We start from the raw sequence: 25,534 nt of genomic DNA on the forward strand, positions 1-25,534 counted from the left end.
CCTGGAGGGAGGAAACCATCTCTGAGTGCCTTAGAAGGGACCTTCCCGGTCTTCTCTGCTAACCACTGACATTAGGATATATGCATTTCCTGGCTTTGAAGTGAGGACTCCCCCCGCCCCGCCCCGCCCCCAAAATTGGAAGATACTGTTTGGAACTTAGCAGAGGCCACAGCTAATTGGAAAGGCTTCCAGCCCAGATAAAGAGGCTTAGGAGTGAACGTGATGCCCTAAAACCCACAGAGCTGAAGCACAGCCAGGCTGCTCTCAGCTGTTTCTGAATTAGCAAGATGCTCACCCACAGTTGGCTGAGAATAGGAAGCCTGATCCCATTAGAGTCTGTGGGAAGTTCTGTCTTAAGAGATTCTCTCTCCTTTCCCAGGACTCCTGAGAGGGGAGGGGAGTGATGGCAGACCCATCCCAGCCCTAGGAAGAAGGAAGAGTCCCAGATTAGTGCACACTTTGATGAAATCAGGCCTGCTGAGGGGAGGGGAAAGCCCTACACCTTATTTCCAACCCCTCGTGTCAACTCATCGTGTCCTTCATTTCCAGCCAAGGAGCCAACTTCAGACAGCCCCAGATGTCCAGGTGGCCTAAGACTGAGGAGCTATGAGGGGATGGGCTGGGGATTTGGAACCCAGACGAGGTGAGAAAATATGAATGTTGGTAAAAATGCTCCAGACTAGACTACATCGCAAAGTTTTAATTTTTTTTCCCCATCCAAAACCTTGAAGCAGTTGAGGGAAATGACAGGCTCCTTCAAAGCCATCCCCATCGCATGAATCTACAGCCTCCTTGCTGCAAGAATCTGAAATCAAGTTTTTCTCAACTGGACATTTAGACATTGGAGGGTGTGTGTGTGTGTGTGTGCACGCGCGCAAGCGTGCACATGCATGTGTGTGAATATCTGCTTGTGCAAATACGGCGTCAAGAGTTCCTGGTGCCCCCCTTCCCACTGATCACCACCTCTTCCTGGACATTAATCCTGAAGCCTTCACAGTCCTCGTGGAATGAAAAAACAGCAAAGGAGGAAGGAACACTGGAACGTGGGTAAGATTTCTCCCAACTCTTGAGTCGTCCCAGTGGTCACTAGCCTATTCTGACCTAAACATCAGGCCACTCTACAGTCAGACAGGGACATTTCAGGTTCACTTTATCTGGGGGGAAAGCGGGGTGGGGTGGGGGGGCATATGTCTTCCTTCTTTTCTTCTAACAAATACCTCTTGAGTACCATCATCTGACGTATTAAATACTGTGCCTAGACACAGACTGAAGACTCCGTGCTTTCCAGAGTCTGAGGTTTCCTCCTTTATCTCTAGACAAATAATGAGTTAAATTTCCCAGAGAGCAGCCAGTAGATTGGGTGGAGATGAGAGATGAATCAGCCTCTGACACCCCCAGGGTGACATACCTGTCTGCTACCCCCACAGACATTCCTGGCTCCTGACTCAGTGGGTAGGTGAGGCCGTGGGAAGGGGGGGGGTCGGGGGGGGGAAGGTTCTGAGAGGAGGAGCACCTACCCTGCAGAAACCTGCCTCCCTCCCTCCACCTCCCCCACAGCAGGGATGGGGCGGGGGGAGGCCCTGTGAACAGAATTGAAGAGGAACAAAGAACGTAACCAGGGTGAAGAAACCTTAATTTAGTGAACGTTCCAGCAAATTGGTCCTCTGCACGGTCTTTTCTCATGAAGACAATTCCTTTCTGCCGGGCCCCGGGGTGGTGTTAGATTAAGAAGTCTTCCTTGATTCTTAGAAAGTCACCAAGATACGAGCAGGGCGGCATAGCATAATGTGGTCCTTTTCAAACTTATTTTTAACTCCTGAAACTCCAGTATACAAAACAGACCTATGTGTGGCTATCTTAGCCAACTCGTGCGGAAACGGGCAACCCAGACTGCTGGGCTCCTGCCCTGTGGCAGTTTATGGGGAACCCTCCGAACACGATTTGGAAACAGCGGTTGTAGTTTAAAAACCATGGGCCTTGGAGTTAGACGTGCTGCCCTCTCTAGACACAGAAGTCATTGTATGACCTTGGTTATTAGGTTATTGAACTGCTCTGAGCCTCGGTCTCTTCATACACAAAGATGATATGTATTGCTGTGAGGATCAAGGTGTGAACGTGGCTGGCACATGGCCGTCATGCCAGCTGCTATGATTACTCTGTTCTCTAGGAAGAAGGACTGGGGCACTGTGGGTCAGTTGTGCAATCTTGGTGCAAGCATCCAAGATTAGGTCTTCCCAAAAAGCACCGGACATTTGGACATTGGATATGTGTGTGTGTGTGTGTGTGTGTGTGTGTGTGTAGGAGTATCTTGCCTTTCTGGAAGGAGCCATAGTGGCCTGCCTGACCCCAGTGACTTGGCCTCCCTCAGGTGCCTGGTTAGTTCGGAGAAGGCACCTGACTCCAAAGGCACCCCTTATCTCCCATTCCTGTGGATCTACAGAGCCAGTTTGCATTTTGCTGTCTCAAGGAAGTACATATATGAGAAGATACCTTCTTTAGAAAATTTCAGGTTGTAGATTTTCCTCATACCACTCACATTCTTGGGAGAGGAAGATCTTTGCAAGGGCTTAGCCTCCATTTCCTGGGGGGATAATCTGGCAGTACAGGAAGGATAGGGCTGGGGATACTTGAATCTTTGTGAGCCCAGTCTCTGTCTAGACAGCCCTGCCTCATCCCAGAACCAGCTTTATTTCCATTTCTATGATAGCACCGGCACTAAACCTGGTTTCCGGGCGTTTGGAAGGATGGTTTTAAAACTGAGTTCCAAGGGGCATCTGGGTGGCTCAGTTAAGCATTAGCCTTCGGCTTAGGTCATGATCTCACGGTTTGTGAGTTTGAGCCCCACATCAGTCTCTACTGTCAGCACAGAGCCCGTTTCAGATCCTGTCTCTCTCTCTCTCTGTCCCTCCCCTGCTCTCTCTCTTTCAAAAATAAACATTTTAAAAGAATTCTTTAAAAATTAAAAAAATTAATAAAGCTGAGCACCTTCCTGCACAAAACCCTGGCTGGAGACACTGTAGGAAGAAAGGAAAAATGATTAGACAAAGTTACCATTTTTAGGAAGCTCTCTGAGGAGTTAAGAAATAAACTCAGGACCTAGCTGCAAACCCAGAGGCAGAGGCAAGTAGATATGAATCATAACTGAATTAATGTACCTATATAAACTAAAGGAGTTGGTAGGATATATTCTGTAATACTGTATGTGTGTTAAAGGGAGGTGGCTACCCATGTTTTGACCTGAAGATGGGCTTTGAAATTTGGAAAACCTGTGGAAAGGACAGTGGAACCAAAATAAAATGCACCTGCCACAAAACTCGTCCTTCTCGAGGGTACAGTCAGGGGTTTTTAGTATATTCACAAAGGTGTGCAAATACCAACTATTTGAATCTGGAACATTGCATCACCCCCCCAAAAATTCTGTGCCCAGTAGCAGTCGGACTGAAGAATTTTACCTGTCAAATTCTGGCCAGGAAGAGACGGCAAGAGATGCTAGACCCCACTCTGGGTAGCAGTAAGAATGCTTTAGAGAGATTATGTCGTCAACAAAAAGGTCCAAGGCTTTCATGGTCAGAAGCCGGTGCCTAAGCCAGCTCACATCTAGCCATCTGATTTGGTGATATTCCAACCCACAGCATCTGCTTTTGAAATCTGTCAGCACCAACACACTACCTCAGGGTGGCTCATTTCTTTCCCGATATAGGGCAACCATGAGTGGTATAGAGGGGAGAGGCAAAAGTCAGAGGCTGAGAGAAAAGAAGAAAGAAGTACCTTTCCCAGGACCTACTCCATTAAGAGAAAGTCACCAGACCTGCCTGGTAAGAGAAACTGGGTCACTTCCAGAGCCGAGGGAGAGTCATTTGCCCTAGCCCGGAATCTCTGCCTGCTTTGGAACTTTGAAACCCTACACCCTTCCAGGAAAGGAGAGGAGAATACAGGCGATTTAGAAGGCAGCAGGAGTGGTCCTGCCAGCTTCCCCTGTAGAATTAGTATCTCTGATAAAAGCCTTCAATTTCAAGTCCCCTGGTTGCGACCAAATTTGGACTCTGGGGAATCTGATGAGGCTGGACCGAGATCCCATTTTGCCAGGGGAAGCAGTGACCACTTGATGTCAGGACCCTGTCTCGGGTGGACCGGTGAGCATGCAGGTCAGCTTTGGCAGTAAAGGTGCTCCTCAGGACGGGGGCTGATTATTGGCACAGAAATGGATAAATCCTCGACTACTGTTGCTGGAAGGATTCATAATACCTAACGTGTATTAAACATGCACTATGGGCTACTATGTGTGCCCGTATCTTCTCAAGCTTCATAGCAACTCTTAGAGGAAGGTACTATTTTTTAGGGGCACCTGGGTGGCTCAGTCGGTTAAGCCCCTGATTTCTGCTCAGGTCATGATCTCATGGTTTGTGAGTTTCGAGCCCTACGTCGGGCTCGGTGCGGACAGCTCAGAGCCTGGAGCCTGCTTCGGATTCTGTGTCTCCCTCTCTCTCTGCCCCTTCCCCACTAGTGCTCTCTCTCTCTCTCAAAAATAAACATTTTTTAAACATGAAAAGAGGAAGGTACTGTTTTTTAACCCCACTTTATAAACGAGGGCACAAACACACCATTGTTCAGGGCCTTGACCGAGAAGGGCTGGGATTCAAACCCAGGCAGTTTTGACATCACAGTTTGTTAGACTTTTGCCCAAGCCCTTTGATACTGAAGGGGAAACTGAGACCCAGGGGATGTATGGCTTTTCCAAAGTCGCACAGCCAGTCATGGACACAATCCAAGCCTGTCGGTTCAGGGCTGCCTGGATGCTGGAGTGTAGTGGGGACGCCTTGGTGGCAGGGCTGCCGACCCTGCCCGCCCGGCCAGGCCCGGGCACCACCGCCCGGTAGAGCAGATGACTCAAAGGGCGGGGACTGCTTTTTCCGCACGGCCCCTCCCCGTCCCGCTGCTCTGAGGTTGCGGAGCTCTCGGGCCGGGCGGGTGGCAACTTGTCTGGGTGAAACCGGCAAAGTGCCGCCCCTGGCCCTTGGCGGGTGGCGGGGGCCCCTCAGTCCCGCTGCGCGTCGCGACGCCGGCGGGGCGGGCCGGGTGGCGGGAAGACGCCCCGCGCGCGTTTCGCCGCTCTCTCCCCCATTGGCCAGTCGGGCCCCAGGGGCGGTACCCTGAGCGGCTCTCCGCCGAGATTGGACGGCAGCGGCCTGGGGCCCGCCTCCAGCCCGGGGCTGCGAAGGCTGGAGCGAGCCAGGCGGCCGCAGGTCGCGGCGTGCTGGAGCCGGGAGCGGAGGCGGCGAACAGGGATGGCCTGGGCGGGCCTCGGCTCCCCGCGGCCCTGCCCACCCAGCTCGCGGCTCCTCCTAGCCCGCCCGTTTCAGGTCGCCCCCTGGTCCGAACACGGGGGCGGGCATTCCCCTCTCCTCGGATGTGGGCTTTTAATGGCGTCATGCCCCTGCCCAGATTGTGCTCCCCTCCTCTCAGACCCGAGCCCCTGATGGGACTGTTCCTCCCTTGCAAATCTAGGGTGCGCACTGCCGCTCACTACAGCCTTTCCTTGCGGCGCTGACTCCCTGCTTTCCTGTCCCCCGCAGGTCTGAGATCTGGAGCCTCCCGCCCTGCAGCCGGCGCCGAGCAGCCTCAGAGCCGCCTTTGCGCTCGCCTGACCCTCCCAGGACCAGACCGGTTTGTTGGGGGCCACCGTGAACACCCGCCCCCCCTCCCCACGATTGGCACCAGCCTCTCACCTGGAATCACTGAGCCAGCCCCTTGAGAGGTCAAGAAGCAAAAGTCAAGGTCTCTGTAAATCAGAAGCCAATCCCTGTCCCACCCTTCCGCCAATAACTGGAAGAGACAGGAGGAGTGTCACAGGGGAACTTTATTGAAACATGGTCACACCCAGCAGACACACTTTCCCGCTCATCCTGGGTCTTGCGCTCTCTCTCGCTCTCTCTCTTTTTTTCTCTCTCTCTCTCTCTCTCACACACACACACACACACACACACACTCATCTCCACACAGTCCAGCTCTCAGCCACAAGGGTGGGACACTCCTCAATTCCTAAGATTCAGAGGCAACAGGGGGCGGGAGAGAGGCGGGGGTGGGGGAAGAGGTGGCCCGGTTGGCGATGGGAGGGGTGGAGGAGGGGCGCAGAGAGCAGGGGTGGGTGGGCTGACCGCTGGTGAGGAGCATCGACGGCCGCAGGAAGAGGGGTCCCCCTGGCTCCAGCTGGCCTCCGCTCTGCTGGTCCCTCTCTCGGAGCTCTTGTGAGCCGGGGAGCAGAGCATCCGGGGAGAAGGGTCGGGCCTCCCACCCCGTACTAGTCCTCTCTGCCACGGGCGGGGGCGCTGGAGAGGGCAGGGGCGCGGCAGGGAGGGGGCGGGCGCGGCTCAGCTCTGGGGTTCCTCGGGAGCCTCGCCCCCCTCCTCCCCGGCGTTGTCGGCCGTCCACAGCGTCAGGTTGTCTCGCAGCAGCTGCATGATGAGGGTGCTGTCTTTGTAGGAGTCCTCGCTGAGGGTGTGCAGGTCAGCCATGGCCTCGTCGAAGGTGGTCTTGGCCAGCGAGATGGCCTCCTCGGGGCTGTTGGCGATCTCGTAGTGGAAGACTGAAAAGTTCAGCGCCAGGCCCAGGCGGATGGGGTTGGTGGGCGGCATCTCCTTCTTGCTGATGTCCATGGCCTCCTGGTAGGCGGACCGGGCCGAGTCAATGATGCGCTTCTTGTCGTCACCAGTGGCCACCTCAGCCAGGTAGCGGTAGTAGTCACCCTTCATTTTCAGGTAGAAGACCCGACTCTCGGCGTCACCGGCCTCCTTGATGAGGTGGGTGTCCAGCAGGCCCAGCACTGTGTCACACACGCCCCGGAGCTCAGTCTCCACCTTCTCCCGGTACTCTCGCACCTCCGGGCCCTTCTCTTCCGAGCTCTCCTCGTTGCCTTTCTGCTCGATACTGGACAGGACCCTCCAGGCAGCCCTCTGGCCGCCCACCACATTCTTGTAGGCCACTGAGAGCAGGTTTCGCTCTTCGCAGGATAGCTCCTCACCCTTTTCCACGGCGCTCTTCATGAAGGCTGCCATGTCCTCGTAGCGTTCGGCCTGCTCTGCCAACTTGGCCTTCTGGATCAGACTGGCTCTCTCCATGGCTCTGGCGACAGACACAGGCGGCGGGCTAACTGGCTGCCTCGAAACCAATGCCGGATTCTGTGCCTCTCCTGCTGTCTGCCTGCCTTTTGGCTGGGTGGCCTGGCCTCGGAGAAGGGTGGGGAGGGACAGAGGGCGGGGCTGGGGCCCGGACCTGCCTCCCGCTTCTCTTCTCTTCTCCCCACACCCTTTCCGGCTCTTCCTTAAAGGTAAAAGGCTAAGATGTGGGGTGAGTCATCAAGGCAGTCAGCAGGAGAAATCCGGCCCCACCTGCACAGACACCTTTCCAGGCTCCAGGCTGCCCCCTCTTGTTCAGGGCTTCGATTTACATGGGTGCCCACAGAGCGGCCCCACTTTCTCAAATCAGATCTTCCTTCCTGGTGTCCTTCCAGGGGCTGAGGTTCTTCAACCAACGGGCCGCTTCAGCCTGGCTAGAAGCCTGGCTGGGCCAGGCTAGAAGCCTGAGCCTGGCCGCTCCCAGCCTTGCTTCAGGAGGAGCTAATTACGTTTAGGTAGGGCTGTGGTTTCCCAAGCACCTTCACGATTGAATTTAATCCCTACCGTGTCTCTGTGAGATGGGCCAGACTGTGACTATTACTCCCACTTTAGAGATGGGAATGCTAAGGCTCAGAGAAGTATGAGATTTGCTCAGGGTCACACAGCTACTAAGTCCCCAGCATCCTACTTCCTTTGGCTTCTCTCCTCGAGGCCTCTGACTTGTGAGCTCCAGGCTGTATTTAGAAGTGAGATCCAGGCTTCTTCCAGAGTCGGCCTGAGATGGCGCTATCCCCTGGTCATCACTGCCCCCCAGGGTTCCCGCTGAGTTCCCAGAATGCACAGGTGGCATCTTTCAGGGTGCCACTTAATGAGGTGTTTAACGAGCGGCCCCTGACGCTCCAGCCCAGCCTTTGTAATTAATCACCTGGTAGGTTTGTTGGACACCTTCCCCATCACAGCACAATTTTCCCTTTCAACTTGGTGGCCTGTTGCCACTTGTTTGAGGACCTACCCTCTGGCTCTCCACGCCAGGTCACCTACCCCCTCCAAGCCGCCTGCCATCATGTATCAGTGGGGTTCACACAGGGTGGGGGCCCAGCTCTCCTGACTGACTCAGCCTGCCCTCTGTCAGAGGCTGGGAAGCAGGCCACTTGGGTGCTCAGTCCAATTTGGTTCCCCAGGGGGGGACGCTAGCACCTGGGGAGAGAGGACCGAGAAAAAAGAAGGTGGTGGTGACACATACCATTTTGTTTTAGGGGGTAGCAATCCTCAGCCTGCCTCTCAGAAATGTCCCTGTCCCTTCCGTTTGACTGTGGCCCTCCCTCTGACCCCTGGCAGAGGCCTCAGAGATGGGAGACTTCTTTCTGGCCAACCTTCTGTCCCTGTTTGCTGGGATGCTGTTCTCATTCAGCCAGGAGTTTCACCTAAAGGTGTTGGCTGTGCCTGTGAGGGTGGGTTCCTACTTACCTGCCCCACCCCTAGCCAAAGCTCCGATGGGGCTCAGGGGTGGGGCTCCTCTCACTGGGATCCAGCCAGCTTAATCTTTGAGCCAGGACCATTTCATAGGCCTGTTCCTCCCTAGTTCCTCATGGTGCCCGAATACCCACCTTCCCCTCCTGGAGGCAGGCTTAGGCCAGAACTCTGAGGCCCAAAGATGAGATCTGTCTCTTTGAAGAAAAAGTAGGAACATGCCTGGGCTGATGCTACACGTTTTCCAAGGAAGCAGAAGGGATTTTAGGCTTGCCATCCCTAAGACTCGGCTCAGATTGGATCCCCGAGACAGAAAATGATGGAAAGGAAATGCACTAAGATAACTAGTTTAATAGAGCATATCTTTAGGTAGTGGTATTCTGAGTGATTTATTTCCTTTTGATTTCCCTATTCTCTTCAATGATAGATATGTATTATTTTTCTACGAGACACAGAATAGCCTAGTGTCGTTGGATTCAGACTGCCTGGGCTCAGTTTTTGGAAGCTGTTAGGACCTTGACCAAGTGACTTAACCTCTATAAGTCTCCATCTTCGTAAGTGTAAAATGGGGCTTGTGAGGATTAAATGAGTTGATGGAAAGCACTTAATAGAGTGAATGGTAACCATTATTACCATGTGAAAAAAATCCAACCAATCTTATAATCACATACACTCAAAACACTAACATGGAGCTGGGGGTTCTGACATGAGAAAGGGTCTCAAACCAAGCCTCAGCCGAGTGTCCCTGGGGGAGAGAAGACAGGTGAATGGTCAAATGCGCTCCCTCAGCAAGGCCTCCTCCCTCCCCGTCAGACATTCCTCTGGCCTAAGGCCCTAGGCTCTCTAGGACCGTCCTTCGCACTAGTCATCCAGCCCAGGCTTTCCCAAGTCCTGGGAGGGGGAGGGAGGAAACTAGAGATCCCAGAACACCAGAAACCTGGAAGGCACGGCCTGGCAGGCCCAGGCATTTTGGAGTTGCTCTGTCTCTAGGGAGGCAGCATTCCCTTCCTATCGCTCAAGCCAAGGGACCCGGTGGTGGTTCACACCACAAGCTCCAGCCCTTCGGCCCAGCCAGAAACCCAGAAACGAGAAGATGGAAGAGAAAACTCTTCACTCTTCCCCCTCCCCTGCTGAAGCTTAGGGGTGATTCTGGGAGCCAGGCTGCCTAACACCTCCTGCCCGCTCTGGCCTGTCGATCCTGACTCAGTTCCTGTCTCAGACACCTCCCTTTGCCTCCAGGCCTCCGTTTCCCAAGTCCAGAAGCCCAGGCAGGCAGGAGGCGGCAGGCCCCAGCAGGGCACTGAGTTCCACTGTCAGCCTCCTGAGTCAGCAGGACAGGAGCTGGGGCCTCGGCCCCAGGGGGCATTCCTCATCTTGCCTGCTACCTCCCCATCCTTCCATATAGCATCCAACCTGCCAGCAGGTTCAAGGCTCTGGTCCAGCCCTTAGCTGGTAATCACGGGCTTCGAAGGGTTGTGGCACAGAGAAGGCAGCAACCGGTTGCTGTCCATCTCCACTGAGAACAGAGGACAGGGCTCCAAATGCAGCAGGAGGGACTCTGGTTAGATTCCAGAAGGAACTTCCTACAAAATGTTGTTGAGTCTTGGAATGATCAAGTAACTGGAGGAAGCTATGGTACCTCTCCCGCTGGTTAGTTGTAAGTAAGAGTTCAGTTATCCAGACAAGGGCTCACTCTACTAGTTGCCTTTGGGAGGAAATATTAGATTAGTTTTAAGTGACTCAGCTGTCCTGAGTCCTTTTCTCCTCCAGGCACTATTGTTTAGAGTATCCCACATCTCCTAGACCAGTCCAGTCTAGGACATAGTGTGGGGTTTGTGGAAGAATGGAATGAGGTCAGGCTGTGGGACTGCATCCCACCTGTTATAAGGTCTCAGACAGGTCCCTTCCTGCCCCTGAGCCTCAGTTTCCCCATCAGTACAGGAAGGCCAGTACAGATCATCTCTGATGGCTATGGGTAACATCTTGTAACTGGGTTTCTCCTTCTGAGATCCCCTCCTCACCAAGCAGCCCTATTCATTCCCTGGGTAGTGCAGAAGGGTCAGGGGTTGGGGCAGAGATGGGGTCCAAATCCTAGATTTGCTGCTTTATCAGCTTCGGGAGAACCTTGGCAACTGCTGTGCCTTCCTTGAGCCTCAGTTCCCTCCTCTGTAAAAAGGCTGACATCACCTCTCTCATAGCTTTAGGTGAGAAAATGGGCCTGGCACTTGGCTAGCCCTTGCTAAATGGCTGCTGTCATTATTTTTTTTTAGCTCTTAGCATACTGTGTGTGCCTCTCAACGCGGGCCAGCTGCTGGGGAGAGGGAAGGCTCCTTGACATGGCTACCCTGGGCTGGGCTCAGTTCAGGGGGTGACAGTCCCCGCTTGGGTTGGGACTTCTCAGAGCTGAGGTCACCTAAGGCTTGGAGGCCTCTGGCACTGAGACCAGTTCTAGAAGGGCAGAGTGAAGAGGACATTGGCCACTCCTCCCGTGTCACTTCTGGCTTCGCTGTGCCTTTTTTAAATCTCCGGAAGGGCACTGACCGACTGGAACAGAACCGGCAGTGGGGGCGAGCCAGATGTTCTGCACACTCATCACAGGCCTCACGCCTGGACCCCGAAGGAAAGGTGGCACCAGACAGCCAAGGATATGGCAAGAAGAGGGAAACCTTTATTTGGTTAAAAAAGGTACAGACAGCAAACAAGCAGCCCCCAGCCGTGGGCTCAGCAGACTTCCTAGGCCCGGCCCAGTTTCCATTAGCTCCTCTGAAGAACGCCGGGCTGTGGAGCCAGCCCGGTCCCTCAGTGCCCGGAGCAAAGGGTACAAGCATCCTCCTGGCATCGCACCTACTTGGGGTAGTGGGGACGGAGGGGGCCGTGGGAACAGTGTCAAACCGGTTGTGCTTAGAACAGTCACCAAACTTGTTCGGCAGCGTCATCAACCACCAACACCCCAGAGGCTCCCGAAGGAACCTGCTCAGCCCCACTGTGGCTCTGCCTGACTCTGGGAGGGGGCAGGCTGTAAGGCAAGATTCCTGAAGAGTCTCGACACCTTACAAATCTGGGGAAGGGGAAGGGGAAGGGGAGTGGAGACGGGGGTGAGTTTCAGCGTCGTATTGTATCACCGTGCTGACAGCTGTGGTATGGCTTTCTACACTCTGGCGTGGAGTGGGGGTGGGGGCAGAAAGGCCAGCCCCCGCCCCCTGTGGGGGGCTCTGGAGAGCACAAGGGCGGGGTGGGCTTGGGGGCAGACCCTGTAGGCACGGACGGTGGCAGGTGGGCCACAGGTTAGGCAGGTGGAGGTGCCGGGTGCCGGGCTCCCCTCAGGCCGCTCCTGGAGAGGCAGAGAGCAGCAGTCCTCAGGAGGTCCTTAAGCCCCCGCACACACTGGAGATCCCCGCAGGACAGCAAAGAAGGAGAAGAGAGAGGGTTAGCGGACCCGGGAGAAGACAGGAGGCCTGCGGGGGTGCCGCCTGCTCTCCCGGCACCTGCCTCTTCCCCGCGGGAGGGCCTCGGCTGGGGCAGCAGGCAACGGCGACGCGACGCAGCAGAGACACGGGCAGGGGAAGCTCAGCGGGGACGGAAAGCAGGACACAGGTGTTCGTGACTGAGGGCTCCTGCACACCAGGACACCCCAGAACAGGCCCAAGCACCTTCGAGCAGGTCCGCCGCCCCTCCCCAACCTCACCCTTCACCTCCTGCTCCAGTGGGAGCTGCTTCCTCAGTCCAGAGCAGGGCTGGGCCCTCAGCCCTGCCTTCATGCCCCCGTCCTTCTGCTTGGGGGGGAGGGGGGAGCCCTGGGGGCCCTACCACCGCCAGCACACACACCACACCACACACCAGACAGATGAATGGGCTCCATGGGGTTGGCAAGGCATGCGATGGGGATGAGATGGCGTGTGAGGGGACTAGGCGGTGCTGGCCGACAGGGGAGACACGGTCTTACCAGCTAACCCTCTGCAAAGAGGCCTGTTAGCTCCCCTCAGGCTGTGCAGGAGATGGCAAAATCCTGACAGGTGTCCTCCTGGGGGAGATACCAGAGAGGTGGGCCAGGGTTACGAGTCGTCTGGCTGGGCCCTGCTGCTCAAGGCGGGGCTGGGGGCCAGGGAGGCTCCGGCTCGCAGATTGGAATCTAGGGTCTCGTAAACATTTTCTTAGCTGAGCGGTCACTGGGGGTCAGAGTGAAAAGGCAGCAAGGAAAAAGAACCTGGGGGTCTCCAAATCCCGGAGGCAGGGGAAAGTAGAGGGGACAAAAAGGGGACAGGATGGCCTCTTCTTACATGCCTATGGGGGCCACCTTGCTCAGTCTCCAGCGGACAGACTCGGCCAGGAGAGGAGACCCTTAGCCACATCACTGGCCTTCCTGCCTTCTGTCTCCCCAGGAAAGACCAAGTTTGGCTGAAAGAACAGAGGGCTGCCAGTCGGAGCCTCAGCAAAGAAAGAGCAAACAAAAACCAAACCAAAGCAAATCAACTCTTAAAAACGAAAATTTTATTACAAGCAGGAACAAAGAATACTGGCTTAAATAAAAGGCAGGGGGCTTCCCCTCCTCTAGCCAGCCCCCTCCCCACTTCCCAGTGCCACTGCAGCATGGCCCGGGGTCCTGGTGCTGGGGCGAGGCTGTTTCTCCCAGGGGGGACCCTCTGCAGCTGCCAGTTCTCAGCTGCCTGTGACCCACTAGCTTCTGCAGCAAGGAAGGGCAAGAGGCGAGGACTTCCTAGGTCACTTTCCAAGGGCTTCAGCCCACTTGAAGGGCCAAGGAGGGAGACAGAACAATCTCCTATCTACTTTGACAAGAAACTACAGTTCCCCGCAGAGAAGAGACATCCTTTGACTTTGGGGCCCAGACGTAGGCCAACCTTCACTCGCTTCTCGGCCCACCCTGCTCCTTCCTCCCTTTTCTCTGGATGGAGTCCTCCAGCTGGCAGAGAGTCCCTGTTCTCTGGCCGCTGGCACCAGGTCCCATACTCAGAGCCGGGAGGAGGGTGTGTGGCTTGCAGAGTGGCAGCCGCTCCCCACAGCCATTACCCCATCCACCACGCCCAGCCTCAGCCAGTCTGGGCAGGTCCCAGGCTTCCTGATGTCCGAGGAGGAAGGGAAGATAGGAGGGTGGGGGCTGAGCTGCAGCGGGGAACCCAGAGGTCTCTTGCGATCACTGCACAGGCTCCCTGTTGCCGTGGCTCAGGCCCCTCCTTGCTGCTGCCAGCTGACACCCGAGGGGGATGGCGGGGAGAGGGGCAGCCCAGGGGATGTAGGGAAGCGGGAGCCAGCCGCATTCATACAAGGGCACACGCGAACACACGCACACACACTCACTCACAGCCAGACGTTCTCTTATAAATTTGTAAAACCCAACTTGCTTTCTGCTAATCTTTAACCTGGCACTACACAGATAGCAATGTGGCCGACTGTTTTTTCTTCCACTTAAAAAATGCTACGTAGAAAAGAGGTCTATAAAATTGTGCAAAATACCCAGCATTAATAAACCCGTTTCAAGTATTGCCAGCAAGAGGATAACCCACCAGCCCAAGAACTGACTTGGGAGAGAGGTGGGGAGGCGGGGAGGTCAGACTGGGATCCCTTAGAGAACCCTCCATGGGTAGAGAGCAGGCAAGGCCCCCACTTCCTAGCGTGCTGCCCAGGAATCACGCAGGAGCCGAGGTCTTGGGTGCCTCGCTGGCTGGTTCAGCCTTCTCTGACACAGGCTGTCTCCCACCACCCCCAACTCTGCCCTATCCATCTAGAACCCCAGCTCCATCCTATTGGCCGACGCCATACGAAAAAACACGAACGGAAGAAAGAACAATGGTCATCACAAAAAGAATGAAGGAGCCCGCAAACCACAACAGCCCACGGAGGCATCCTCTCCCACAGCCCGCTGTCCAGAGCCGAATGCTCTTAGGTCCCACTTCACCCCCAGGACCCCAGCTGAGCAGAGCCCACCAGCCCCTCCGCCTGGGAGGTATCGCACGCAGTCTGCACCCTCATTCACACAGGGCTCGCCCCGGCACAGACAGAGACTCGGCATGGTCCCCTCGTGGCCTCAGGGGCCCTGGCCTCTCTCTCTCCTGTCACTCCTGCCGCTGATCAGCTGCAGGGATCTAGGGCCCAAGGCTGTGGGAACCTGGGTTTGGGGAGCAGAGGGTACAGCCACGGAAGTGCGGGGCAAGCCACGCAGGGTGGGAAATAAATACGGAAAGAGTCTTTGGCGGCTCTGCTTCCCTTGGATGGAATGGGGAGGGTCCCGGCAGGTGTGGAGGGCGGCAGGTGAGTGCGGAGGGGTGGACAAGCCAGCAGGTGGCAAGTACCGAGCCCAGTTCAGGGGTGGCCTCCTACCATGCTGGCGTCAGGCTTGGCTCCGCAGGCTGGCTCATCGCTTCTGATGGGCGAGGGCAACACGGCGTCTGACTGCACAAATCCCCTCCGGTCAATGAGGCTTCCAAAACACAAGGGGGGACGTGAGGGCCCTGCCCAACACCAGCAGTCCAGGCCTGGGGCTGGATGGCAGAGTCCATTTTCCAGCCAAGAAAAGACCCAGCTCTAGAAAGCCTCAGAAAGGGGAGCTGATCTCCAGCTGGGGGCTCAAGACCCTTCCCTTCCAGAGCAGGGGAACCAGAAGGGCCCTCTCTGCACCCTGGACACCTGGTTTTGGACCACCTGATTGATGCACTGTGAATTCAAACTGGCCCATTTTTCGGTCTGGCTGCCACAAAGCCAGGCTCTGGGTGAGGGGAAAAGCAGGATGGAAGAGCATTTGGAAATAGTGCGATTCCCACTGTGACCTACCCCCACCCCCACTGCAAGGATGACACTCATAGGAGGCAGGAGAAGTCGGGGACAGTGTGGGGAAGGTCTGGGTCCCGCAGTGCCCACTGCAGTGGAGCTCCTGTTCTGGCACTCTGGTGCCCCCTGGTGTGAAGACAAGGGCACTTCCCAGCAGGGCTGAACCCTCAGGGCGCCACCAGGAGGGAGGATGGAGACCCCGCCCGGTCCAGCCACCAGCACCGGAAGGGAAATGTTGCCCAAGAGTGGCCAAAACATTAATTGTGGTGATCACTGGGGAATAAGATTACATGTGATAGTTAGTACTCTTCTTTTTAAGATTTTGTACTCTATGTTTTTCTACAATGAGCATATGTGATTAAAAATTACACAGAATTCGGGGCGCCTGGGTGGCTCAGTGAGTTAAACGTCCGACTTCGGCTCGGGTCATGATCTCACGGTTTGTGAGTTCGAGCCCCGTGTCGGGCTCTGTGCTGACAGCTCAGAGCCTGGAGCCTGTTTCAGATTCTGTGTCTCCCTCTCTCTCTGCTCCTCCCCTGCTCATGCTCTGTCATTCTCTCTCAAAAAAAAAAAAAAAAAAAAAAAAAAATTACACAGAATTCTTTTGTGATAAATGCCTTGAGTGCACCCTGCAGGGGATGGTGGACAGAGGGCTTCTGTGGTGTGAAGAGAGATCTGCTGCTTCCAGAACCTCTTTGAGAGGTGTGGACTCGCAGGGCTATCCCCCCACTGGCTGGGCCAGGCCCTGTGACCTCTCCCCATGCTCACCCCTGGCTTACCTGGGAGGTAGGGGGCCGCAGAGCACAGCACAGCAGTTGGTGATAACACTTTTATGGCTGTAGGGATTGACGGAGGCCTCACCGCCCCTCTTGCTGGACCACGAGCCTTTGATCTGCCAGCAGGAAGGAGGTGTGAGTCAGGTACCTCCTTTTACTTCGATTTTCTAGGAGGGAGGTCTAGAGGCTGGGAAAAACTGGTGAGAGTTTTTCCAATTCTGGGTAGACTATTGGAGGGGACATGTCTTTAACCCAAGCTATTCAGTGAGTGTGGGGGACTGCTGGATGTCGGGGGCACCTAGCCGAGAGGAGGAAGCCCTAATCAGGACAGAGAGCAGCGCACAGCCAAAGAGAAGCATCTAAAGGAAACTTCTTGGGTGCATCCTCCCTTCTCCGGCCAGCCACCTCTAAGGGAAGGTAGTATAAGGGGACAGAGCTCAGGCTGACCTGGCTATGAGCCCTGGCCCTGCCCCCGACACACTGCATGACCCTGGACAGAGCACTTCCCTGAATCTCAGTCCTCATTTGAAAAACAGGGAACTGTGATAGCATCGTTGGAGATGAAATCTTGCCTTCTCTAGATTTGTGAGGCCAGCTATCAAAGGCACTGAGGAGTTTAGCAACCAAGGATACTTGCTTGACTTTAACCCAGAGTTTCCCAAACTCATTTGGCTATAACACATCTTTTTGCTTAACCCCTAGTAACATCTTGAAGAACCAGCACCCACAAAACCGCCTTGGGAGATGCTGGCTGATGTCATTTCTGCTCTGTACCAATCATTCAGCACATGAAACCCTATCATGAGTGTTAAGTTCTGTTTCCCAGAATGAGAGGCTGAGGTCAAGAGATGTATTTTCTGTTGGTCATGGGCCTCTGAGCAGTATCTGATGGTGGCCCTGGCACAGATGCTGTCATTTGCTTTTTTATCGTTTGGGAGAAAAGAAGGGGAGGTCAGGTCGGGCCCGGGGCTGAGCACACAGTGGGCGCTCAAACAATGCTTGCTGGTGGGGGTCTGAAAGGCAGCAGGTAGGGAGGGTTGACATAGCCCCATAGTCCTATCCTCGCTGCCTCCCTCAATAAGGATGCCCAAGGGAACCCCAGGGGCACCCTGAGAATAGTCACATCTCTTTGCCTGTAAGTGCAGTGTGGTGGGGCAAGGGTAGCCAGGGCTTTTGGCCACAACCCTGACTCTGTCCCTTTCCGGCCGTGTGACCTTGGGGCAAGTCACTCAGCCATCAAACAGGAGAAAAAGCATCCCTGTTCCTTCTGCCTCAGAGTTGGCAAAAGGACCCAAAGAGATGATGGGAGCTGAAAGAACTCTGGAGACCGTAACACGCGGGCCAAACGTAAGGACTGTTACGGTGGAGCACTGCCTCTGGGTTAGCGAGAAAGCCTGCGCTGAGGGGCCAAGGCACGTGGGGGCCTTAGAAGACCCTGTACTGGATCTCCCAGGGCCAAGCCAGGAGCACTGGAAGGCAATGTCTGGCCACCCTCTGTCCCCACCCGTGTTACCCCAGCAGCCCGAGTCAGGCGAGTCAGGCTGCTCTGCGGGCCGCTGCAGGCCCCCTCCGCCCAGCCCCTCCGCCCAGCCCCTCCGCCCAGCCTCCTACCTTAGGGCCCCGCCTCCTGCCTAGGGCCCCGCCTCCTGCCTAGAGCCCCGCCTCCTACCCAGGGCCCCGCCTCCTGCCCAGGGCCCCGCCTCCTGCCCAGTGAATGGAGGTTGCTCCAGCCTTACTCACGTCTTCGTTAGTTGTCAGGTTGGAGGCGACGAGGTAAGTATGAAACCCTGAGAGGCCCAGGATGGACCAGATGGAGAAGAAGCAGATCACCAACTCCAGCACAGTGAGCAGGGTGGTCAAGGACCCACACCGGGACAGGGCTGGGGGCCTCCCTGGCCCCTGGAGGCCTGCCATGCCCAACCCTTCTCACCTATCCTTCCGTGAGCGATTTCCCCAGAGAGGAGATGGGTTTGTAACCTTCCTGCGGTCCAGTCACCACTTCTCGACAGGATTACCTCTTGAGCCCTAAGAAGGGTTCGGGAGCCCATTCAAGAGCAGGACGGGTGATGGACAGTAGGGGGAACTGAAGATGCCAGGCACCAAGAACCCCGCACAAGAACCCCGTCCCGGTTGCTTGGTGTCTTAAGGGAAGACAGGGACTGTGGTTCCTGAGAGTTCTTGGCCACCCCAGCCCTTTGATCAGACTGTTTAGGATCAGCTCTAGCCGGGGAGGAAACAGAAGCAGCTGGTATATCAGATTATTCTAGAGGACAAACATTAGCGCTACACCATTCCCCCCTGGATTACAGGATGAGGTGTGGGGATCCACCCCAGCGAAGGGGCCTCGTTCCCACCAGGGCATCTATTGGCTGACAAAGGATATCTCGCTGGTGTCTCCTTCAGAGTGGAGAGGAAGTTGCTTCCCTGAGAGCCTGGGGAGGAGAAAACAGGACAGGGCACAGCTCAGATGGACAGTGACCACAGCCCCTTGACTTGGCAGAGCTTGCCGGCCCACCCCTCCTGCACACCCCTGCCCCCACTCCCAACTCACGCAGCGTCAGGTGGGTGACCACACAGGCGAAGATGAAGGCCGTCAGGAACGAGAGGGAGAGAATAAACGCATAGAAGAAGCGGTAGTTCCGTCTCCCCACACAGTTGCCCACCCAGGGGCAGTGATGGTCAAACCGTTCTGGAAAAGGGCCCGGGGGTGGGGAGGGAGGAGGGGAACAGGTTAGTGTGCCTGGGCTGCAACCAGCACAGGTGTTTGGAGGCCTCACGCCACAGCTGGGGCTTTCTTCCCCCACACTCTCTCTGTACCGGCCCATTCAGCCGATTTGCAGCTCCTCACACACTCCCTGCTTCTGGGCCTTTCTGCAAGCTTCCCACTGCCTCACACATTCTTCTCTGTCTCTTCACCTGGTTAAGGGCAATTCCTCCTTCATATCTCAGCTACAAAGCCACTTCCTTAAGAAAGCCTCCTCTGATCCCAGACAAGGTGAGGGCCCTCTGTTACCCGCTGCTACTTATCTCCTGCGGCTCTTTGCCCATGTGTGTTTACATACTTATTAATAATTAGCGGACCGGCCAATTACCCCTGCTGGATTGTAAACTCCACGAGGGGGCCGGTGTTGGCCTCACACCGAGCTGAGTCCCACGTCCAGCTGTGCGTGGTACGAAGATGCACAAAAAGTACTTGTCGCCTGGCCTACGACCCTGGCCACCTGCGACAAACAATGCTCCCCATTCCCTGCCCTAGAACTAGAGGCTCAGGGAGGGGCGGGGCCGCTCTGTAACTTGTGGAGAGCTGGCATGTAAGGCCTGGCCAGAGGGCTGAGCTCACACTAGCACCCCAGGGCGGTGGGTGGGGGCGGGGGGGGGTGCTGGTGTCACACCCAGACTGGTAATGAAAGTCCTCTGTGGGAATGTGGATCACAAGCCCACTGCAGGCCTCCTACCATGGCCAGCACCCTTTGCGGATTCTTAGGGAAGAATAACGCCCACTGAGTCACCCACTCGGCTGCCTGCTGTCATGGGGTGTTCCCTACTGTTCTCTCAGGGAGTGCTGAGCTAGCGTGATGAGCTCACTGCCCTGGGGACCATGCTCAGTCACCATGGCTCAGCTCACCTGGATCCTCTTACATAGCATTTCCCTTATGACACCCTTCCAGGGGCACACCCTCGGTCCCCATCAGGGCTGCCCGGCCTCTGGAGAGCAAGAAGAGGAGACAAAACAGCCTCTGGTTCCCCAGCAACCACCGCAGGTGTGGGCCTGGAGCTTAGCTTCCAATCCTGGCTACATCCTCTCTACCTGACTGGCTTGAACTCCCCTGTTCTCAGATTCTTGTCCCTCCCAAACCCTGGGAATCAGATCAAAGTCATTCAGTATAGCTGGCTCTGGGCTGCTGGATGGTAAATCATTCTCTTTCTGGCCCCAAAGTATCTAGAATGTTATTGCTCTAGTCTCTGGTTCCTAGAAACTTGGACCTACTGAGGACCAGGCTGAGGCCTGGGAGAAGGGTCCAGGGTCTCTCTGTCTCCCCCATACTTCAGAGCTGGGGGAAAGGAATCTACCAATCCTGGGCTGAGGCCAAGATACCACTGGTCACACTCTGAGCCTCTCCCCACAGCCCTTCCTCAATCAGAGCAAATTTGGGTGACTTCCTGCCCAGCTCTGGCTATTTCAGACACACCCCCGCCCCCATGAGTGACTCCTCTGTCTTCAGGGCTCCCTGCACCACTCCCTGCTGCCTCCCACTTACCCACACAGTTGTCGCAGACACTGCAGTGTGAGGTCCGAGGTGGCCGAAACATCTTGCAGGTGAAGCAGTACTTCAACTTGACCATCTGTCCGTTGATCATCACCTCCCGGGTCCGAGGGGGTGGCCGGTACGTGGAACTGCCTGTGTTATCTGGGGGTGGGAGGACAGAAAGATGGGGAATGTCCAAGCCCAGAGCCAGAAGCCCCAGCTGGGTGGAAGCCACTGCTGCCTGGCACGGACAAGAGAAGCCTTAGGGAAACTGTTTCCTGGGAACGAGCCATTGGCGGGCCCAAGGAGGGGACAGATATTAAGAGCTGCTACCTACCGAAATTTGCTGTGTGCCAAGCCCTGTGCTAAAGCATTACCCACGTGCTCACGCACTGCTGGTCTTACACAACTTTGAGAAGGCGACTCTGGGAAGACTGGGGGAGGCTTATCTAGTCAAGCCTAGACCTAAGTTCCAGTTTCTAGGAGGTACAGGGGATGGAAGACAAAGTAAACAACACTATGAGAAAACAATCAGATCCAGAATGTGGGGCACCTACAACACCACTGATACTGATGTCTAACAAAATCCACGTCACTTACAAAGAGAGGGAGATTGTTCTAAATGCAGAGACGTGAACACATGCAATGCATGATTCTAGGCTGGATTCTGTCTTGAATTTGGTGGGAGAGTGGTGAAAAAGGCCTATAGATTAGAAATTTGGGAACTATTAATTTTCCTAGCTATAATAACAAAATTAGGGTTATGCAGGAGGTTGTCTTTAGATTTTGAAGACACAAGTCGAAGTATTTATGGATACAGTGTCTATGATAGCTACAATTTACTATGAAATGGCTTCATAAGAATTGTAAGTACAGGGGCACCTGGCTGGCTCAGTCAGTTAAGCGTCCGATGTCGGCTCGGGTTATGATCTCACGGTTCGTGAGTTGGAGCCCCACCTCGGGCTCCATGCTGACAGCTCGGACCCTGGAGCCTGCTTTGGATTCTGTGTCTCCCTCTCTCTGCCTCTCCCCTGCTTGCACTCTGTCTCTCTCAAAAATAAATAAACATTAAAAAAAAAAAAAAGAATTGTAAACATAGGGGCGCCTGGCTGGCTCAGTCGGAAGAGCACGCAACTCTGGATCTCGGGCTTGTGAGTTCGAGACCCATGTTGGATGCAGATTACTTAAAAATAAAATCTTAAAAAAAAAAAAGAACTACAAATATATATGACACAAATAAGATACACTAATAACAACTATTAAATCTAGATGATGAACATGCATAAATTAATTATATTGGGGCGCCTGGGTGGCATAGTCGGTTAAGTGTCTGACTCTTGGTCTCAGCTCAGGTCATGATCTCACAGTTTGTGAATCTGGGGCCTGCATCTCGCTCTGCGCTGATGGCACAGAGCCTAGTTGGGATTCTGACTCTTCTTCTCTCTGCCCATCCCCCGCTGGTGTGCGCGCATTCGCTCTCAAAATAAATAAATAAACTTAAAAGAAAGAAACTCATTGTATTTCACACTTTTCTGGATGTTTGAAGTTTTTCATAATAAAAATTTTAAGAGGAAAAGAAATGCAGAGATATATTGCATTCATGGATTAAAAGACACAATTTAGGAAAGGTTTTATTCTCCCTAAATCAATCTGTAGATCAACATAATCCCAATGAAAAATCTCAGTATGGTTTTTTTTGGGGGAGGGGGGTTGAAATTGACAAACTCGTTATAAAATTCATATGGAAATGCAAAAGGCCAAAGACAGCCAACGCATTCCTGAAGGACAAAGCTAAGGACTCCTATGACTAGAGATCAAGACTAATGATAAAAAGCTAATGATTAAGAAGGCCTGGTTTGGGTGCGAGGGTAGAAATGCCGATCAATGGAACAGAAGAGAGAATCCAGAAACAGACCTGGCATGTAAATGACCAAGTGGTTTACGACAAGGGTAACACTGAAGTGGTGTGAAAGAAAATGGGCCCCAATAAACAGTGCTGAGTCCACTGGGTAAACAAATGGGGGAAAAAGTATCTGTATCCTGCCTCCTACCAAACCCAAATTCTATTTCAGACAGATTGTAGCTCTAAATGCAAAAGCCTGGGATTAAAAAAAAAAAAAAAAATAGGAGACATGACTGTGGAGCAAAGATTTCTTAAGACCCAAAGGGGCAAATCATAAAAGAGCAATTTGGTATAACTGCATCACATCAAAATTAAGAACTTCTTTTTCTTTAAGTATATTTGAAAGAGAGTGCGAGCCGGGGGAGGAGCAGAGAGAGAGGGAGAGAATCCCAAGCAGGCTCCATGCTGTCAGCACAGAGCCCAACATGGGGCACAATCTCACAAGCTGTGAGATCATGACCTGAACTGGAATGAAGAGTCGAACGCGTAACTGACTGAGCTACGCAGGTGCCCCCAAAATTAAGAACTTCTATTTGGGGCACCTGGTTGGCTCAGTTGGTAGCACATGCAACCCTTGATCTGCGGGTCGTGAGTTTGGCCCCATGTTGGACATAGCAATTACTTAACAAAAATAATAATAACTTGTGTTCATCTAAAGATACAATTAGAAAAATGAGGGGCGCCTGTGTAGCTCGGTCAGTTGAGCTCCGACTTTGGCTCAGGTCATAATCTCACTGTGAGTTCAAGCCCTGCATCGGGCTCTGTGCTGACAGCTCAGAGCCTAGAGCCCGTTTCGGATTCTGTGTCTCTCTCGCTCTTTGCCCCTTCCCCTGTCATGCACTGTGTCCCTCTCTATCAAAATAAATAAACCATAAAAAAAAGTCTTAAAAAAAAATGAAAAGGTGACCTTCAGAGTAGAAGATGTGAACAAGAACAAAGCATTTGTAACCAGAACACATGAAGAATCCCTATACGTCAGTAAGAAAAAGTTCAGGCATCTCAATTCAAATGTGGACAAAAGATTCAAACAGGTATTTCATAAAAGAAGCTGTCCAATGGCTAATAAACACATGAAAAGGTATTCATGCTCATTAGTCTTCAATGAAATGCAAATAAAACCATAAAATGTTACCACCACACATGTACCAGAATGGCTAAGATGAAAACAATTTTAAAAATCAAGTGTCGGTAAAAATGTAAGGCAACTAGAAATCTCATATAACCACTCTGAAAAACTATTTAACACTAACCACCAAAGTTCAACATATGCACCCCCAGCAAGCCCACTCCTAGGTATCTCCCCAACAGAAATGTACATGATTAAAAAAAAAAATTCTTTAAAAATTTTTTTTTAAGTTTATTTATTTTTGAGAGAGAGAAAGAGAGACAGAGCTCGAGGGGGGAAGGGCTAGAGAGAGAGGGAGACACAGAATCTGAAGCAGGCTCCAGGCTCCGAGCTGTCAGCACAGAGCCTGATGCGGGGCTTGAACTCACGAACCGCGAGATCATGACCTGAGCCAAAGTCGGACGCTTAACCGACTGAGCCACCCAGGCGCCCCATAAAAAAATTTTTTTAAGTAAACTCTACACCCAACATGGGGCTCAAACTCATGACCCTGAGATCAAGAGTCACATATTCTCTGACTGAGCCAACCCGGCCCCCTGAAATGTGCAAGATTTGATATGCACCAAAAGATGTACAGGAATATTCACAACAAGAGTCTCATAATAGCCAAAATCTGGACCTACCCAAATGCCCATAAATAGTAGAACAGATTGGGGCGCCTGGGTGGCGCAGTCGGTTAAGCGTCCGACTTCAGCCAGGTCACGATCTCGCGGTCCGGGAGTTCGAGCCCCGCGTCAGGCTCTGGGCTGATGGCTCAGAGCCTGGAGCCTGTTTCCGATTCTGTGTCTCCCTCTCTCTCTGCCCCTCCCCCGTTCATGCTCTGTCTCTCTCTGTCCCAAAAATAAATAAACGTTGAAAAAAAAAAATTTAAAAAAATAGTAGAACAGATTAACAAAAGGTAGTATGGAGTTCTGTAGAGCAAAGAATGAACGATCCTCAACCACACATAAGAACTATGGATAAATCTCATAAACATGTGTAAAGTGAAGAAACCACACACGTAAGAACACAAAATGTTCAAAAACAACTAAAAGTAATCTAATATGGTAGCAGTCAAGATCATGGTCACCTCTGGAGGGGTGACACTGACCAGAAAGGCAAGGGGGAGCTCCTGGGACACTGCTCATATACTGTTTCTTGATCAGGGTGCTGATTACATGTGTGTGTTCAGTTTGTGAACACTCAAAAGAACACTTAGGATTTGTACACTTTTTTGTAAGCCCATTATATTTCAGTAAAAACTTAACAAAAAGAAAGATTTAAGGGGCTCAGCTGGTTGAGTGTCTGACTTCAAGCTCAGGTCATGATCTTGCAGTTCGTGGGTGGGTTCAAGCCCCACGTCGGGCTCTGTGCTGACAGCTCAGAGCCTAGAGCCTGCTTTGGATTCTGTGTCTCGCTCTCTCTCTCTGCCCTTCCCCTGCTCGTGCTGTGTCTCTCTCTCAAAAATAAATAAACATTGGGGCGCCTGGGTGGCGCAGTCGGTTAAGCGTCCGACTTCAGCCAGGTCACGATCTCGCGGTCCGTGAGTTCGAGCCCCGCGTCGGGCTCTGGGCTGATGGCTCGGAGCCTGGAGCCTGTTTCCGATTCTGTGTCTCCCTCTCTCTCTGCCCCTCCCCCGTTCATGCTCTGTCTCTCTCTGTCCCAAAAATAAATAAACGTTGAAAAAAAAATTTAAAAAAAAAAATAAATAAATAAATAAATAAACATTAAAAAAAATTTTTTTTTTAAAGAAAGAAAAGAAAGGTTTAAGTAACTTGTGCAAAGTCACAAACTCATATGCTGGCAAGCAGGAATCCAAACACCTGGTCTCTCATATGCAAAAGCCCACAATTCTACCCACTGAGCCTCTTGGTCTCCCAGACCTCAAAGGACCAAAGTCCCCAGGGCAGTGGCTTGTTTCTGGACAGAACCTGAGAATCACATGAGGCTGCCTGTGATCCCTAGCCCTTTACTATGCTCCCAGCCATCACTTCTACTGGATCTACTCCCCAGATAGTATCTCCAGTTTGGCCACCTGCCTCCAATGATTACTGAGTGTCCGGCAGGTGCCAGGCACTATTCTAGGCACTTGGCATGCATCAATGAAGCACACAGACTTGTGTCTCACATTCCAGTTACCA

The 25,534-nt window shown here is 53.5% G+C and overlaps 2 protein-coding genes across 4 annotated transcripts in view; both read right to left on the minus strand.

Annotated features, from left to right (window-relative positions):
• Positions 1 to 5,839: 5,839 nt before the first annotated feature.
• SFN (stratifin) lies at positions 5,840 to 8,228 on the minus strand. The gene has a single exon (XM_047086006.1). It carries the CDS (start codon positions 7,113 to 7,115, stop codon positions 6,369 to 6,371), a length of 747 nt encoding a protein of 248 aa, XP_046941962.1. The 5' UTR covers positions 7,116 to 8,228; the 3' UTR covers positions 5,840 to 6,368.
• Positions 8,229 to 11,228: 3,000 nt separating this feature from the next.
• ZDHHC18 (zinc finger DHHC-type palmitoyltransferase 18) overlaps positions 11,229 to 25,534 on the minus strand; it is a 29,608-nt gene continuing 15,302 nt past the window's right edge. The window contains exons 3-9 of one of the 3 annotated variants that reach the window (XM_047086003.1): positions 20,398 to 20,547; positions 18,690 to 18,827; positions 18,522 to 18,570; positions 17,879 to 17,981; positions 16,142 to 16,254; positions 14,916 to 15,015; positions 11,229 to 11,913 (exon numbers count right to left, since the gene is read on the minus strand). In XM_047086003.1, the coding sequence (XP_046941959.1) occupies positions 11,731 to 11,913; positions 14,916 to 15,015; positions 16,142 to 16,254; positions 17,879 to 17,981; positions 18,522 to 18,570; positions 18,690 to 18,827; positions 20,398 to 20,547 (836 nt within the window). In that variant the 3' untranslated portion in view covers positions 11,229 to 11,730. Of the gene's footprint in view, positions 11,967 to 13,050; positions 15,016 to 16,141; positions 16,255 to 17,878; positions 17,982 to 18,521; positions 18,571 to 18,689; positions 18,828 to 20,397; positions 20,548 to 25,534 lie in introns of those variants that run through there. The other 2 variants (XM_047086001.1, XM_047086002.1) reach the window with 2 other exon arrangements.

This window comes from Lynx rufus, unplaced genomic scaffold, assembly GCF_022079265.1.
Source record: "Lynx rufus isolate CCGP_SWC_20201006 ecotype Redwood Valley unplaced genomic scaffold, mLynRuf1.p SCAF_2, whole genome shotgun sequence".
Taxonomy (NCBI): domain Eukaryota; kingdom Metazoa; phylum Chordata; class Mammalia; order Carnivora; family Felidae; genus Lynx; species Lynx rufus.